At 62.7% G+C, this 14,831-nt stretch overlaps 1 protein-coding gene across 1 annotated transcript in view; it reads left to right on the top strand.

Annotated features, from left to right (window-relative positions):
* Positions 1 to 6,483, top strand: part of UBE2G2 (ubiquitin conjugating enzyme E2 G2) — a 40,359-nt gene extending 33,876 nt beyond the window's left edge. The window contains exons 5-6 of the mRNA XM_047099309.1: positions 2,267 to 2,407; positions 4,829 to 6,483. Of these exons, the coding sequence (XP_046955265.1) occupies positions 2,267 to 2,407; positions 4,829 to 4,941 (254 nt within the window). The 3' untranslated portion in view covers positions 4,942 to 6,483. The remainder of the gene's footprint in view (positions 1 to 2,266; positions 2,408 to 4,828) is intronic.
* The last annotated feature ends 8,348 nt before the right edge of the window (positions 6,484 to 14,831 follow it).

Genomic DNA, 14,831 nt, shown 5'->3' with positions numbered 1-14,831 from the left:
TCTTGGGAGAGCTCTGCCCAGATCCCGCCCCCCTCAGTGAAGGGTCTCAGGATTGCCCGCCTGGGGAAGCGCTTCCTGCCGCTCCTTTGAAACTTCTCACTACGCTGATGTTACATGTGGGTCATCAGTTCCCTCCTCAGAGAGATCGTTTTCAAGTGCTCTCTCATGTTAATGCAAATCTGCGTGCCTGGTAGGTACCCAGGACTACCCCTTCCTTTGCGAAGGCTGGCCACGAGGTGGCAGGGCTTTGAGGCCAGGTGACGTGTGCACGTGGGCATCCATCACACTGCTGTTGACTTTGGTGTGTGTTCCGGGTGTTCTGTAATGCAGAATTAAAAATACGTGACAGTAGATGGAGTCAACTGAAGAAGTCCGCGATTTCAAATCGATTAACCAGAAAACGGAACTATAAAGAGGATTGTGGGCAATTAAAAAGTAATACGATTATACCGAAGATACGCACACTCTAGAACGGTGCTGGTGACGCGGTGTTAGAGGCAGATGTGGCTGTGAGCTGACAGTTTGATATTGTGCTGAGCATTTTGTCACGTTCAGGTAATTCAAGTAGTTTTAAACTTTGGCTGTCCTCTAAGTGGATGGGTGTTATTTCTATCTTGTGAAAATCATTTTTGAGAACTATTTAGGTTTGCCAATGACATGAATATTGATCAGTCCCTAAATGCTTTGAAAGGATAATTGAGTACATCTACTGAGACTTGCTGGGATACAGGGGTGAATGGATAATAGAAGGTGGGGGCCTTGACCATCACGAGCTGCCAGTCTGAGGGCAGAGGTGAACACGGTTGGACGAGTCCTACAGGTAAATAGGAAGTCACACCAGGAGGCCAGGGAGGGGCCCCGGGCAGGTGGTGGTCAGGCTCACGTCTGCAGGAAGAGCCGTGGGAGTTAACCCAGTGACGTGTGAGAGGCGGAAGTGTGTCTGACTCGTGCAAAGGCCCCGTGCAAGGAGTGAAGGGGCCAAACCGGTTCAGGCCCTCTGGCCAGGAAGAAGGATTCTGATACTTGTGCAGGAGGAGTGGAGATCCACTGAGGGAATCAGAGTGAGGGAGGGAGTCGTGTGGCCAGTGTGGTCTTGGAAGGGCCACTGGCTGTGGTGTAGAGGACAGACCGCAGGGCTGGGACACAGACGCGGCGGCCTGGGGAAAGAGAGGCCAGCGGTGCGGAGCCGAGCACAGGCGAGACGAGGGAGGGATTGCAGGGGGGGCCCGGTGAGAGAGGAGGCGGCAGGGACGTCGCCGCCTCCGTGTTTCTGGGTTTGTGCTGTCACCGTGTGTTGTGACACACCGTCACCGTTCGGTGCCACCACCTGAGGAGGTCTGCTGAGATTGGACACCTCACGGCAGGGATGCCGTCCGGAGCCTTGGGTGCCCAGGCCCCGGGCGTGGGCACCGCCGCTGGGCCCTCTGACGCCCCCAACAGCTGCTCACACGCTCTCCGTCCGAGACGCACCGACCTTAGGCAGGTGGGAGCAGAGTGCCGGGACGGGGATGGATGGACGCGCGAGGAATGAGGTGCCACAGGAGGCACCGCTCCGACCCACCCGGGTATCTCAGTCGTCACGGGGTTGTGAGCTCACGAGCAAAGGGGAATTACTAAAATTCGTCCTCAACTGTCTGTTGTTCGTGTCGTTATAACCGGAAGGCCTTGCAGTTTGACAGTTGAGTGTGCCCGACTGGACTCCCCGTGTCTGCGTATGCGCTGTGCCGTCTCAGGACCCGCCCTGTGTGCCGGAGGAGTGACGGTGCCCGCGGCACCCTCGGCGGGACTGGAGACAACCGCGAGCCGGAGACGCAGTTCCTCCCCAGACCGTGGGCATCTGCTTCATGGCGCTGTGCGCTGGGGCGGGTTAGGTCGGACACAGCTGACCTCCAGAGGCGCAGACGGCCGTCCGTCTCTCTGTTGGAGCGAGTTCCCTGGAGAAGTCGGGACACCTTCCTCCTTGGATGGCACGGCCTTCATCCTGGCTCTGTGGACGTAGGTCTTCGCGGCCTCGCTCAGGGCTTTCGGGGTGGAGTTAGGAAAGTCGCTCTGGAACCAGCTCTGGAGATTACGTGCGTTCGTTTGGTGAAACGTCTCACGGCCAGATAATCCTCCCTTTCGTCCCTGGGGAGCGAGTGGGGCCTCGTGGCCGTGAGCGTGGCGCCCGGGGCCCGGCTCTGCTCCAGCCGTGCCCGCGGCTTGCCGTCCGCGTCCGCCTCGCCCGCTCTCCGCCGTGGGGCTCACCCGGTGTGTTTTGACCCCACAGTCTACCCCGACGGCAGAGTCTGTATCTCCATCCTCCACGCGCCGGGCGACGACCCCATGGGCTACGAGAGCAGCGCGGAGCGGTGGAGCCCCGTGCAGAGCGTGGAGAAGATCCTGCTGTCGGTGGTGAGCATGCTGGCAGGTAAGGCCCGCGGCCACACGGCCCGGCGGCTGCCGCGGTCTCCCCTGCGCTTCGCTCCCGCGTGCGGTGTACGGACGGGTGCGGTTTTCTGCTTCCTCGCCGAATCCTTTGTACTTGCTTGTCCGCGTGTCGCACGCCTGTCGTTCTTACGGGTCTCAAAGATGCCTTCCCGTTGTGTGTATCGTGTGTTGACCGGAACTAACCGCGCCCCGATCCGCGGGCACCGCGCTCACGCGGTGGGTGTTTACCAGGGGGCCTGCTGTGTCGCAGACGCCAGGCCCTGGGGGGTCCAGCTCGGTGCACCCTGGGCCCCACCTTAGGGCCTGCTTTCTGAGGGGACTTTGCAGGCCCAGCAGTGGTTGCCAGTCACCGATAGCTCCTCAGATGCAGGGACTGTGGGGCCAGCTCCCGCGACGGGACTGGGTGGGAGGAGTTGCGAGCACGTGGGAGGTGACCGGGGAAGGGGGGCAGCTGAGCCTCGAGGGGGCCCTGCCGGGACCGCTTACGGCTCGAGCTCAGCGGGGGCAGGGGCCAGGGCGCCCTGTGGAAGTGTGTGCTCACCTGGGGCCCAGGCCTCCGTGGGGGTGTTAGACTGCCAGACGTGCCTTAGAACGACCGTCCCTGCAGCCGGGTGCCTGTTGGACGGGTGTCCCCGTGGCCCGGGCGAGAGGACGAGGGCTTCGAGCAGCTGCAGGGCCAAGAGCCAGGGTGCGTCTGGGAGACGCGGGCTCACGGGCGTGCAGGGTGACACCTGTGTTTCTGACCTGAGTGCCTGGGTAGAGGAATGCTGTTTCTGGGGACAGGAATCTGGGGGGGGGGGGTGGCAGGAATGGGAGGAGAGTCCGGGATGTAAGTGTCCATCCTCGGTGGCCGTCCCCCCTCGGGAGCCGCTCAGCCAAGGCCAGGAGTGGGAGCGAGGGCGCGGGGTCACGTCTGGGGAAGACAGTGGGTGGTGGGCAGGACAAGGGGGATGAGGTACAGAGGGCGGGTGGGCGGGAGGAGAGGAGTCCTCAAAGAAACGTAGGGAGGAACGATGCGGAAAACCGGGAAGAAGGGGAACGGAGGCGAGTCGGGGGAGGGCCGACGGTGCCGTGGGTGGCCCGGAGGAGGAGGCCGGAGGGGTCCTCGGTGGGCCCCTTGGGTCACTGCGAAGTCGCGGACGTCAGTTTGAAGGTGGAGGCGCCTCGGCCTCTGTTCACACGCCGAGTGAACGACCAGGTGAGAGGCGACGTCGTCTCCGGCCGTCCGCGGTAAGTTGCACCCTCGCAGACGTTTCTTTGAAGGTTTTGGTGTATTCCTCACACGCTTCTCTCACAGCACGTGTCCTCTGTCCTGACCTCCCTCTTCTCCAGCTCTGCCCCCACGGCCTGCCCCGCTCGGCGCCCTCCGGCCCGCTTCAGGAGACCGAGGGCCCCCCCGTCTACCGCGAGTCGTGCGGGCCCTGGGGTTTCCGCGTCGCAGATGCGGGGCGGGGAGCGGGCCCGGCCAGGGGTCCCCTGAGCGCACGCCTTCCTTGGGGCCTGCGGGACCGCCGGTCCTCTGCCCCCTCCTCTCCCATTGCCCACCTGGTAGCACCGAGTCTGAGACCACGCGTGGTCATTTGCGGTCTGTAGGCCCACTAGATGGTGCCCTCTGAGGGCCCGTGTCACCGTGTTCTCCGCACGCCCGGTGCCCTGCACGAGGCCTCACGCACAGGACCCGGTGGGGAAAGGCTTGCCGAGTAAAGGGAGGAAGAAAGTCATTGTGGGTGGAGGAACGGAGGCGGCGTGCCCGCAGAGGGAAGCCAGGCCGGGGTGCGAGGGAACCGCCCGGGTCGTGCTGGCGGCCGCGCCGGCCTCTGGGCTGCCTTTTCTGCCTTTTCTGACGCCCCGCATTCCAGTCCCCCGCCCCACAGGCCCCTGCCTCTTCGTGTGCGTCCCGATTCGTCTGGAGCGCCTGCCGGGCTCAGGCGTCCCCCTCGGCCGGACGTCGGCCTCTCAGGGTCCTTCGGCGGGAGCCGGGTGGGCGGCGGTGGGGAGGAGTGGGCCACGCGGAGCTCCGACCGTGAGGCCGGAGGGGCGGGCGGCGGGTCGTCTGGAGCTCACTGCGCGGTGGGGACCCAGTGTTCCCAGAGCAGGACTGAGAATGCAGGCTGGCTCTCCGAGACCCTCGGGAGGCAGGGGTCACGAGGGCGGGTCTTCATGCGGTGTCCCTGACCTCACGCCGCCTCCGGCCTCCCTGTCTTGCGGGTGAGGAGGCTCCCGTCCGTCTTTCGGAGAGCTGATCTCCTTCCCTGGCGGTTCACAGACACCAGCACCTGTCCTTCGTGTCTGGGACACGGTTCCAGAAGGATCGCGGGTGTTCTCGAGTGAAGCGGGAGACCTCGCCGGGCCCTTGCCCTCTGGCGCCCTTTCACACAGAGCGCCTGTCCGTCTCTTTCAGAGCCCAACGACGAGAGTGGCGCCAACGTGGATGCTTCCAAGATGTGGCGGGACGACCGGGAGCAGTTCTGCAGGGTCGCCCGACAGCTGGCGCAGAAGTCCCTGGGGCTGTGAGGCCCCGGCCCACACATGGACACGCGCAGTGACAGTGACACTCTGTGCTGGTACCCAAAAAGGCAAGCTTGCAGAAGCACAGCGTCTGGTTTTCCCCTGCCTTTCCCGCTCCAAACAGGCTTCTCTTCTGAAATGGTGATTTATGTAGGACGATGACGCCGGGCGCAGTTTTCCCCGTATTCGCGTGGGTGGTCGGAGCCCTCGCCACTGCCCCTCCCAGCCGGGGCCCCGCACGCCCCGTCGGTAGTGGCTTCCCTTCCGTCTGCCGGGCAGGGGGCGGCCAGAACCAGTTGTCGTTCTGAAGAAGCAGCAGAGGGTGGGCGGGACAGCTCTGGCCTTGCTCCCCGCGTGCCCCAGGGGGACCGCTGTCCGCGTCCCTGCTTTCTAGTGCTTCGGGGGTGTTGTCCTTGTCATCTGGTTACAGCTTTTTGTTTGTCGCGCATTACAAACTATCACACTTAGAAATGCTTTCAGGAAATAAATACTTTTTAAAAATGTGGATTAATGAAAAACGGGGTGTGTACGAGAGAGGTTTACTGCTGGTCGTAAGGACTGACCGCCTCTTCCTGGTCCCGTTTAGCCAAGAGGTACACCGATGGCCGGGTTTACTGGCGCATCACAGGGCGGGAGCACGCGAGACTGGACGTTTTGGTCAGTGTCTTCTGGACGCACAGGGGTCTGTCTTTTCCACATAAACACGGGGAAGTTCTGACGTTCTGTACGTCGTGGCCGCAGCAGGAACGTTCATCATTGAGACAGTTCTTTTCACTTGGGGCTGGAAGGGAATGTGCACCCCTAGTGAGCGCAGAGGCGTGCCTTATCCCAACCTTGACCGGGGCCCGGGGGCGGGGCGGGGGCGGGGCACTCAGTGTGGGGTGTGATGTCCCTGCCCTGGCACCAGGGGCTCCGTTCTAAGCAATAACAGATCTGTTGCAGAATCAAGTATTTGGCCTGTCAGACAGGTTACGTCTAAATAGGAATTTCTATTTTTGAAATGGGGGACAGTCTACAGGACATACCGTGGGTTTTACTTCTCATCCTTCTCTCCTCAGTCGCGTGTCCAGCGGGCGGGAGTCCGTCTCACCGACACCTGACACAGGGTTGCTTGGTGTTCACGAGACTGGTGGACGGGGCTCCGTCCATGCTGGCTCTGTAAGGAAAGCAGACTCTTTCTTTCTCAGAAGGGAACCATTTCAGATTTGGAATTCAGTACGAGAACTTGTATTTGGAAGGGGATCAGGAAGGGAGAGGGGTTGTACCTGAATAGTATTTGCGGGCGTATTAAATGAGACGCGGCCCTCTCCATGGAGAGGGAAGGACTGGTCCGTGGGGGGATGTGGTCCGTGGACACGGCTGGTGTGCGGGCGCTGTGGCCACGGGGTTTCCATGAAATCTGGAGAAGGGAGAGAGGCGATCTCTTTGCAAGCAAAATATTTTTATTCACTTGTATTTATTAAATGGAAACAAAGAGAATCTCATGTCCTTACTTTGTGGTGGAGTTTAATTACTATGTTAAAAATAAAGTTATATATTTTCCCCCTATCCTGTACCGTATTTTTCCTTGTGGACTTTTATGTAACGCTACAGAATTTTGTGTAATCCTAGAAAACCGAAACTGATTGTGCCCCGGGTCGGTGCCAGAGGCCTCGTAGCGAGGCGTGGCCGCAGCTGGAGCCCTTCGGGGCGCCCCTTTATTCTGGGGACCCGTGCCCTTCTTCCTCTCCTCCCCCTGCCGTGCTCCTTTGCGGGAGTTCTGGGTTCCCTACAGGGCCCGGGTGTGCAGTTGGCGGCGGGGGCACGGGGGTGTGCGTGGGGCATGGGGGACGTGTGCGGATGTGCGGGGGCACGTGGGGTGAGTGGGGGTGTGCAGGGACATGGGGGTGCGTGGGACACAGGGGCGTGCACTGGGGACACGTGGGAGTGCACGGGGGAATTGGGGCACATGGGGGGTGTGCGGGGACACGCTGTCCCCAGCCTCTCCCTGGAGCCCGGTGCTTCCTGCCACTGGGCGGTGAGGAGAAGCCGGGGTGACGTTGAGACCACACGAGTTCTGCAGACATCAGAAGGCAGGCGACTCTGGCCCGAGCCTGCGGTGACCGTCGCTGTCGAGCTGGCCCTCGAATCTGGTTACTTACCTGGTGAGCGGAGGGCACGGAGGCCTGTTGGGAGGCTGGTCACTGGCCGGCTTCTGCTCTGGTGCTGCCCTCCCAGCTGCCTCACCGGCGGCCAGAAGCCCTGCTGTGTCCTCCACTGGGTGTGGAGTCCTGCCGACCCTCAGCTCGGAGAGGGAGTCCCGCGGCGGCCGCCCGCAGCGCCCCGTGCGACCCAGCCAGCCTCGTCTCCTGGACCCCAGGTGGGTGCCGGGCCCTCGCCTCCACCTCCTCCTGCCCGCCAGCCCCCGCTGCCTCTGGCGAAGCTACTCGGAGTTTCTGCGGCCCCTGCTTCTCCTGCTTCCGAGGGGGGGGGGGGCCCGGGAGCCCTCACTGACCTGCCCCCCCCCCCCCCCCCCGCCCCCGCCAGGCCTCCTTGCCTGAACCAGGAGATACTGATGTCTGGGGCTGGGGTGGGGGGCGGGGTCAACACCGGGACTCCGCGGAAGCGCGTGCATGCGGCAGGTGGCCGTGCTGGACGTGGGATACGTGTGGCAAGGCTCTTGTCCCTCACCTTCCCTTTTGCCTGAACTGTGTCATCTCACACTGGGACACTCTAAGCGAAAGGAACCGGTGTTTAAACCACGAAGGGCGCGAAACGCACGGATTCCCAGTGGAGTCGGGTCTCCTGGCACGGTGAGGGGGGCTGGGCCTGGGGACCCTCGTGGGCAGCAGCCCCGCGTGCCCCCCCCCCCCGCCCAGTGGATGCACAGGTCATGGAACCCCTGCCTTAGCCACACACGAGGGGGCCTCTCTAGTTCTGGCTTCTCCCCTGGAGTCCCAGGGCGTTGGGTCCTGCTCAGAAGGGGCTCAGTGCTTGGGGCTGGGAGAGGCCGGGCCACGGCCTGGCGAGGGCGGGGGTCTCAGTTGGTGGGAGATGGCGGAACCGTGCTGTCTCTCTTGAGGCGGCTGCTGCTGCCGTAGCCGCCGACCTGCGTGCTGGCCTCGGGAGGTGCTGAGCCCCTGTGTCGCGCCGGCCCTGCCGTGGGGAGGCAGTTCGCGCGGCTGTGGGGCCGCCTGCCTTGTCAAGGCCGGGAGCGGGGCCAGCGGGTCTCAGAGGGGCTGGGCCCTGCCGGCTGGGGGTCGTGGCCCTGGAAGCTGCCCGGGTGACGGCGCAGGCTCGCCCGCGCGGGGCAGAGGGGAAGGGTCTCCTGCGCTCCGGCGGCGGGTGCTCGGGGCCTGCCCCTCCGGCCCCCGTGGTGAGCTGTGTGTGCCCGCCGTGGTCCCCGGACTCCTGCTTGCTGCAGGCAGGCAGTGCTGACAGGTTCCTTCCGTGGCCTGCGTGTGCACGGGTTCACCTTTCTGGCAGCAGACCTGCTGTTGGAACCCATTGCGCTGGACACCAGAGACTGAGGGCCCGTCCCCTGCTGACGGCTCTTGAAACCCCGGGCAATGTGCGAACGGATTGGAGCACAGCCCACTCGGGGACTCTCCCGGGTGTCTCCCTTGGACCAGTTCCCACCCGCTGGGCCCTGGGCACCTCCTCCCCGAGCGTGCCCCCGTCTCCCTCAAGACCTCCATCAAGACTCGTTCCTGCACACGCGCTCACCCACCGCTCCTGCACGGCAAGCAGCCCCTGGAGCTGTGGGGGCCGGTTCCCAGCCGTTTCCCAGGAAGCACGGTCCCCGGAGGGATGGCAGAGGCCGCGCCCGCCCGGGGGTCCCGCCGGGGGTCCGCCCATCTGGGACCCCAGAGCAGCAGAACCCGGCGCCCGCTGCCGGACCGTGGTGCTGCTCTGCTTGCTGCCGTGGTGGCAGCTGGGACGCACCTGTGGCAAGAACTCCACCCCTGCGACCGGCGGGGCTGGGTCGTGACGACTCGTGCCCTTAGCGTCTCCTCACCGCGAGCCTGCCTGCAGAGGCCGCGGGGCTGGGTGGCGATGCTGTGGCCCCGGGGGCCTGGGGAGCTGTGTTCCTGCTCCAGCATGGGGGCGGGGGTGGTCATGTCTCTGCGGTGGGCCGGCCCCCCCACCTGTGGCACGGGTCCTGACCGTCTGTCGGCACCCGGCGGGCTCAGCAGAACCACTAGAGGTGGGCTCGGTCCGGGTCGACGTGCCGCGCCCTGGGAGCAGGACGGGGCGTCACAGCCAGCGGCCTCCCGGCCAGAGACCCTGCAGTCAGCCCACCTTCCCGGGGCTCCTGGCGAGAGACTGGCAGGCACAACCCCCGTTCGGTGTGATCGGGGAGCCTGGCCCCCGGCACTCGCTGGACACGGCCCGCGGACGTGGCTGGCTGTCACAACGGGCAGGTGTGTGTGCCGCGGATTCCAGCGGCAGAGGTAGGGGTGCGGCTCAACCGCCTCAGGCACGGCCCCTCCCTCCCTCCCTCCCTCCCCCTGCTGTGGAACAGATGGGGGAGGGGCAGTGGGCCATGAGGGGGGCGGGGCGGGCAGAGACAGGGCTGTGCGTGACAGGTGGGCCCCGGGCCCAGGGGGCTTCGCGTGCACACACGCACACCCCCTCACACGTGCACACTCACAGCTGCACGCTCACACACGTGCAGACCTGGTTGTGTAGCTACGTGCATCTGGCGTTGGGTCACAGCAGACACGCAGCAGGACCCTGTCCCAGTGCCGCAGGGAGCGTGGCCACCGCGTTCTGCGACGCTGCTGCCCCTCAGGGAGTGGCCGGGGCTGCCCGGGGCTGAGGGGACACGTGCAGAGGGGGCTGTAGGCAATCTAAGTGGCCCCATAAAGCACAAGCCTCGCTGCCTCACCCCACCCTCCCAGGAGCCACAGGGAGCCGCCTCGCTCACCCCCGGGCGAGTCCCGGGTGCCCCCGCTCCTGGTCGTTCCTGGGGTGCGGCTGAGACGTGGCTCTGTGACGCGTGCCGTCCTGCCAGCCTCCCCCACCCGCGTCCCGCAGCCCCTCGTCCTCCTGGTTAACTTAACCTACCAGTGGGTTGGCTACACCTGCGGGTGTTCTGTGTGCAAGCCGTCCTCCTGTTTCTGGGGCCGTCCAGCTTGCTTGGGGTGCGTCCTCCCCGGAGCACGCGGCCCACGTGGGCCGGCTCGTGTCCTGTCGCGTGGCTGTGTCCGTCCGCGCCGGTGAGTGGGGACTCGGCTCTTCCCGGCTTGCCGTGTCTTAGTTTTGGCATCGGAGTGGCACGGGCCTCGGGGAGGGACCGTTCGTTCTTTGCTCCTGCAGGACAACCCGTTCCTGGAGAGTTTATAGGACTCAGGTGTGAACCCTCTCGGCTCTGCTCTCTTTGGGGAAAACTCCTTAACATTTAAAGCATCTATAGCCTTATAGTTAAAGTGGATTTCTTATAGATAGCGTAAATTTGGGTCTTTTAAACTCTTCTGTTTTGGGACACCTGGGGGGCTCAGTCGGTTGAGCGTCCGACTTCGGCTCAGGTCACGATCTCACGGTTTGTGGGTTCGAGCCCCGCGTCGGGCTCTGTGCTGACAGCTCAGAGCCAGGAGCCTGCTTCCGATTCTGTGTCTCCCTCTCTCTCTGTCCCTCCCCTGTTCACACCCTCTCTCTCAAAAACAAATAAAACATTAAAAATTTTTTTTAAAAAAAGAAGATTAAGAACTCGATCCATGTTCCCCTTAAGAATAAGGAGGATGAGGGGCACCTGGGGGGCTCAGTCGATTAAGCATCTGACTTCAGCCCAGGTCATGATCTTTCGGTTCGTGCGTTCGAGCCCCGCGTCGGGCTCTGTGCTGACAGCTCAGAGCCTGGAGCCTGCTTCCGATTCTGTGTCCCCCTCTCTCTCTGACCCTCCCCGGCTCACGCTCTGTCTCTGTCTCTCTCTCTCTCGAAAATAAACATTAAACAGTACTAAAAATCTTCCATTTTTTTCTTTGGATTTTTAAGACGTATTTTTTAAGTAAAATCCGTACCCAACGTGGGTCTCGAACTCACAGCCCTGAGATCAGGAGTCATAGCCTCCACCGACTGAGCCCGTGGGGCACCAGGTTTCATTATTTTTTTGCGATCTGACAATCTCCATCTTGTAACTAGTGTAATTATGTTTAACGTAATTATTGAGACGTTTGGATTCGGTCTACTGTTTCATTCTTTGCTTTCTGTTTGTTACTTTGTTCTGGCTTTCTTACTCTCTTTTGGACTATTTGAGTAATTGTTAGTATTCCATTTAGCTTATTTGTTTTTTAAATGTAACTTATTTGTATTAGTAAATAAATAGTGTTTTATCGGGTGTTGTATTAATCTTGTAGTGGCTGCTGGAGGGATTAGAGAAATTTTTCACAGTCCACATAGAGTCTCTATTTTACCAGTTTAAGTAAAACCTAGAACCCTTCCAGCCACACAGGACCCTTTCCTGCCTTTGGATTTGTCACATCTGCGCCCACCGGGCCACCCCAGAGGATGCTCTGGCTTTCCCTTTCTGTGATTATTTTAAAGAATCTGAGGGAGGAAGGAGCATGTTACACTCACTGAGATATTTGTGATTTGTTTTCTTCATGTGTGTCCAAAGGCCAACACTCCAGCGGGGTCCCCGTGCTGAGGTTCCTGTGCTGGGGTCGCCTTGCCAGGGTCCCTGTGCCAAGGTCCCTCTGCTGGGGTCCCTGTGCTGGGGTCACTGTGTTGGGGTCCCTGCGCTGGGGTCCTTGTGCTAAGGCGCCTGTGCTGGGATCCCTATGCTGGGGTCGCTGTGCTGGAGTCACCGTGCCGGGGTCCCTGTGCTGGGATCTCTATGCTGGGGTCTCTGTGCCAAGGTCCCTGTGCTGGGATCCTTGTGCTGGGGTCATCGTGCCGGGGTCCCTGTGCCGGGGTCGCTGTGCTGGGCCCTCCGTGCTGGGCCTGCCGAGCGCCTTCAGCATGGGAGCAAGCTGCCAGCGCAGATTCTCTGTGCTTCGTCGACTGGGACGGGGCTCGTTTGCCTTTCTTCCTGAAGGTGTCTCCCTCCGGGACTGGGGCTGCCCGCCTTCATACCGCGGTGCTGCAGCCCGCTGCCCGCACTCAGCTGGTTTCGGATGAGAGACGCCCGCGGACTCCGGCGGCTGCCCCCTCGGTGTAATCACCCTGCCCGCCGACCGCTTGCAGGCCGCCTTCCTTGCTTTGGTTTTCAGGAGTGGGATGAGGTTTCTGGTCGTGGCTTTCGGTGACTTTGTCCTCTTGAGGTTCTGCTGGGCTGTGTCAGTACATAGGCTTCTGCGTTTGCCAAGTTTGGGGAGTGTTCAGCCATCGTTTCTTCAACGGTTGTTTCTGCACAGATCTTTTCTGTCCGCCTGGGGCCCCTGTGCGTGGACGCCAGGCCTGTCGCCTGGAAGCCTCTTCTCGTCCTTCAGGACGGATGCTTCATCCCGACGGTCTTGAGTCCGCTGACGCTCCTCTCTGCGGTCTCCACTCAGCCGTCGAGTCCTCCGGGTAAAACCTTTGTTTCACGTGTTGTGTTCTCTTTTGCTCTAGCATTAGGGGTGTGTGTGTGTGTGTGTGTGTGGCGAGAACATCTCTCTCGGCCCCGCTCAGCGTGTCCCCTTGAGTGGCCAGAACGTGGAGCATTACGTGTCCTGCTGGCGGGAAGGTTTCAGTCGTATGAGGATGTTCTGAGCGTTGTGTTTGCTGACTCTGGTTTGGTCAGGGTGTCTGGGGATCTGCTGCTCCAAGGTGGGGAGTCGGCCCCGCAGGTGCGCCCTGAAGTCCCCCCAGCCTCTGGGCACTGGCTCCGGGGCCAGCCCGGGTCCCACGGCCTTGGCTGTGTGGCCCGGCCGTGTCGGGGGCAGAAGGGGCCTGGGGGTGTCTGGCATCCCACGTTAGGGCTCGCAAGATTTTCTGTGCTTCAGGCCCGCTCTGTGCGTGGCGTCGGGGTGGGGGGGCAGGGCCTGGTCCAGCAGACCCCCTGCTCCGGCGCCCTCTCTGCCGTCCCCACCCCCTCCACGGGGCCCCCCGCGCCCTCCTGGCACAATCTGAAGTTCTGGGCGGCCAGCTTGCTGGAGCGGGCGTCAGGCCAGGGAGTGGAGGGGGCGAGGGAAACAGCAGCTCCCTCACAAGCTTGGGCAGCCGCAGCCCTTTCTCCTAGTCCCTGTGGCCAGAGATGTGGGTGTTCTCCTGGGCTCTGGGCTGCTGGGGCTGCAGGGGGGCCGCCCCGGGGCAGGGTGGGGTGGGACGAGGAAGGAGAGGAGAGGAGAGGGTTCCCCTCGTTCCTTGGCCCGTGGCCGACTTTGCCTGGACCTCTGCCTGGAAAGAGGGTCTGTCCTGGGGGATTTGCTGACCTGCCCACCCCGCCCGCAGTCCTGCTGGGCCTTGCCTGGTGCCGGGGGAGCGGGAGGGAGCCGGGCCCGTGAGTGAGTGGGTCCCGGCTGAGCCCGACTCCGTCCTGGTCCGCCCACCCGGCTGTGCTTCGTGGGTCCAAGGCCGCTTCTCCCGTTCTGTCTGTGAGGTTGGGGTCGTCATCGGGGGAGAGGCCGTGGCGGCTCCGTGCGGGCGCCTCCCGTGTGCCCCCTCCCGGCCTCCGGCTTCTGAGCGGCGCCCTCGTTCCACCAGTCAGCCTTGCTGCGGGACCCGCGCCGTGCCCGCCAGTTGTCAGCACCTCCACACGGTCCTCCCCGTGCCCCCCTCTCTCCTGGTGCCTTCATTAAGTTCTCCATCAAACTGGGGAGGTTTTGTTCACGATCTCAATATTTCTCTGTCCCATTCGTGTTCCCTTCTCCTTCGGGCACACCAGCCACACGAGGGACGCAACGTTCGGGATGGTCTGCGTCCCCAGGCTGCTTACTTGTCACCGGCCTGGTTTCCTCTTCCTCAGTTGGCTCGTTTGTGTTCACCTGTGTGCTGGTCAGGCCCACCCCCTGAGTTCTTCATTTCGGGTGTTCCGGGCCTGAGAAGTGGAATTTACGTTGATTTAGCTTCTCTTTCTCTGCCGAGATTGCTCGCCTTTGTATTAATGCTTCTCCTTTCCGTTCCTTATCTGGCCGTCCTCAACACCTGCTTCCGGTCTTCCCGCACCTGTGCCGTCTGGGGGTGCTTCTCGCCCACCCCTCCGTCGCCGGGACGCTCCCTCCACACGCGTGCCCTGAACTTGCTGCTGAGACGGTGCCGGCCCTGGGATCTCCTCCCCGACGGGCGCTGACGCTCCGTCACGCGTGTCCCCGTTGGCCGGAACCCGTCCTCAGCCGAGGACCTGGGGCCCCGTCGCCCTGCAGCTCGTTCTCCAGTGCCCTCCGCGCTCGCTCTGCCCCGACCCCTGCCTGCCGCGCTCAGCCTGGAGTCCAGCTCCCTGGGAAGGGACCCGGGCACCCGCAGCCTCACGCTCCCGTCTCTGGGGCTCACGGCCTCCAGACCTCGTCCGCTGTGCCCGGTGCCCGCCCCGCGTGCCGGCGGTTTGGGGCACAGGCACTGGCCCGGGACCGGTCGCCGTCACAACCGTGGTGGGAACCCCGGGGACGGTCGTCTTGGCCTGTTGTGGCTGATGCGTGTTGTCTTCATAGTTGGACAGACACGGAGATCCAGGCCTTGGTGGAGCTGCTGCCTGCCCCTGCTGGTGCGTCTCTGCCCGGGTTCCAGGCTGCTGGGCCGGCTCACGCGCCTCCTCGCAGACTGGGTCTGGGAAGGGGGGTACCGAAGTAAATGCAGCTTTGTTTTCTTACTTGTTTTTAAATTTAAAATCTTTATTTTGAGAGAGAGGGCATGTGAGTGGGGGAGAGGGGCAGAGGACGAGAGAGGGCGAGCGAGAACCCCAACAGTCTCTTCGCTCCGTGTGGAGCCCGACCAGGGGCTTGATCCCATGACCCCGGGGTTATGACCTGAGCCGAAATCAAGAGGCAGATACTCAG

This window comes from Lynx rufus, unplaced genomic scaffold (genome assembly GCF_022079265.1).
Source record: "Lynx rufus isolate CCGP_SWC_20201006 ecotype Redwood Valley unplaced genomic scaffold, mLynRuf1.p SCAF_5, whole genome shotgun sequence".
Taxonomy (NCBI): domain Eukaryota; kingdom Metazoa; phylum Chordata; class Mammalia; order Carnivora; family Felidae; genus Lynx; species Lynx rufus.
The sequence above is the reverse complement of the archived record's forward strand: the minus strand, read 5'-3'. Positions and strand labels throughout refer to the sequence as shown.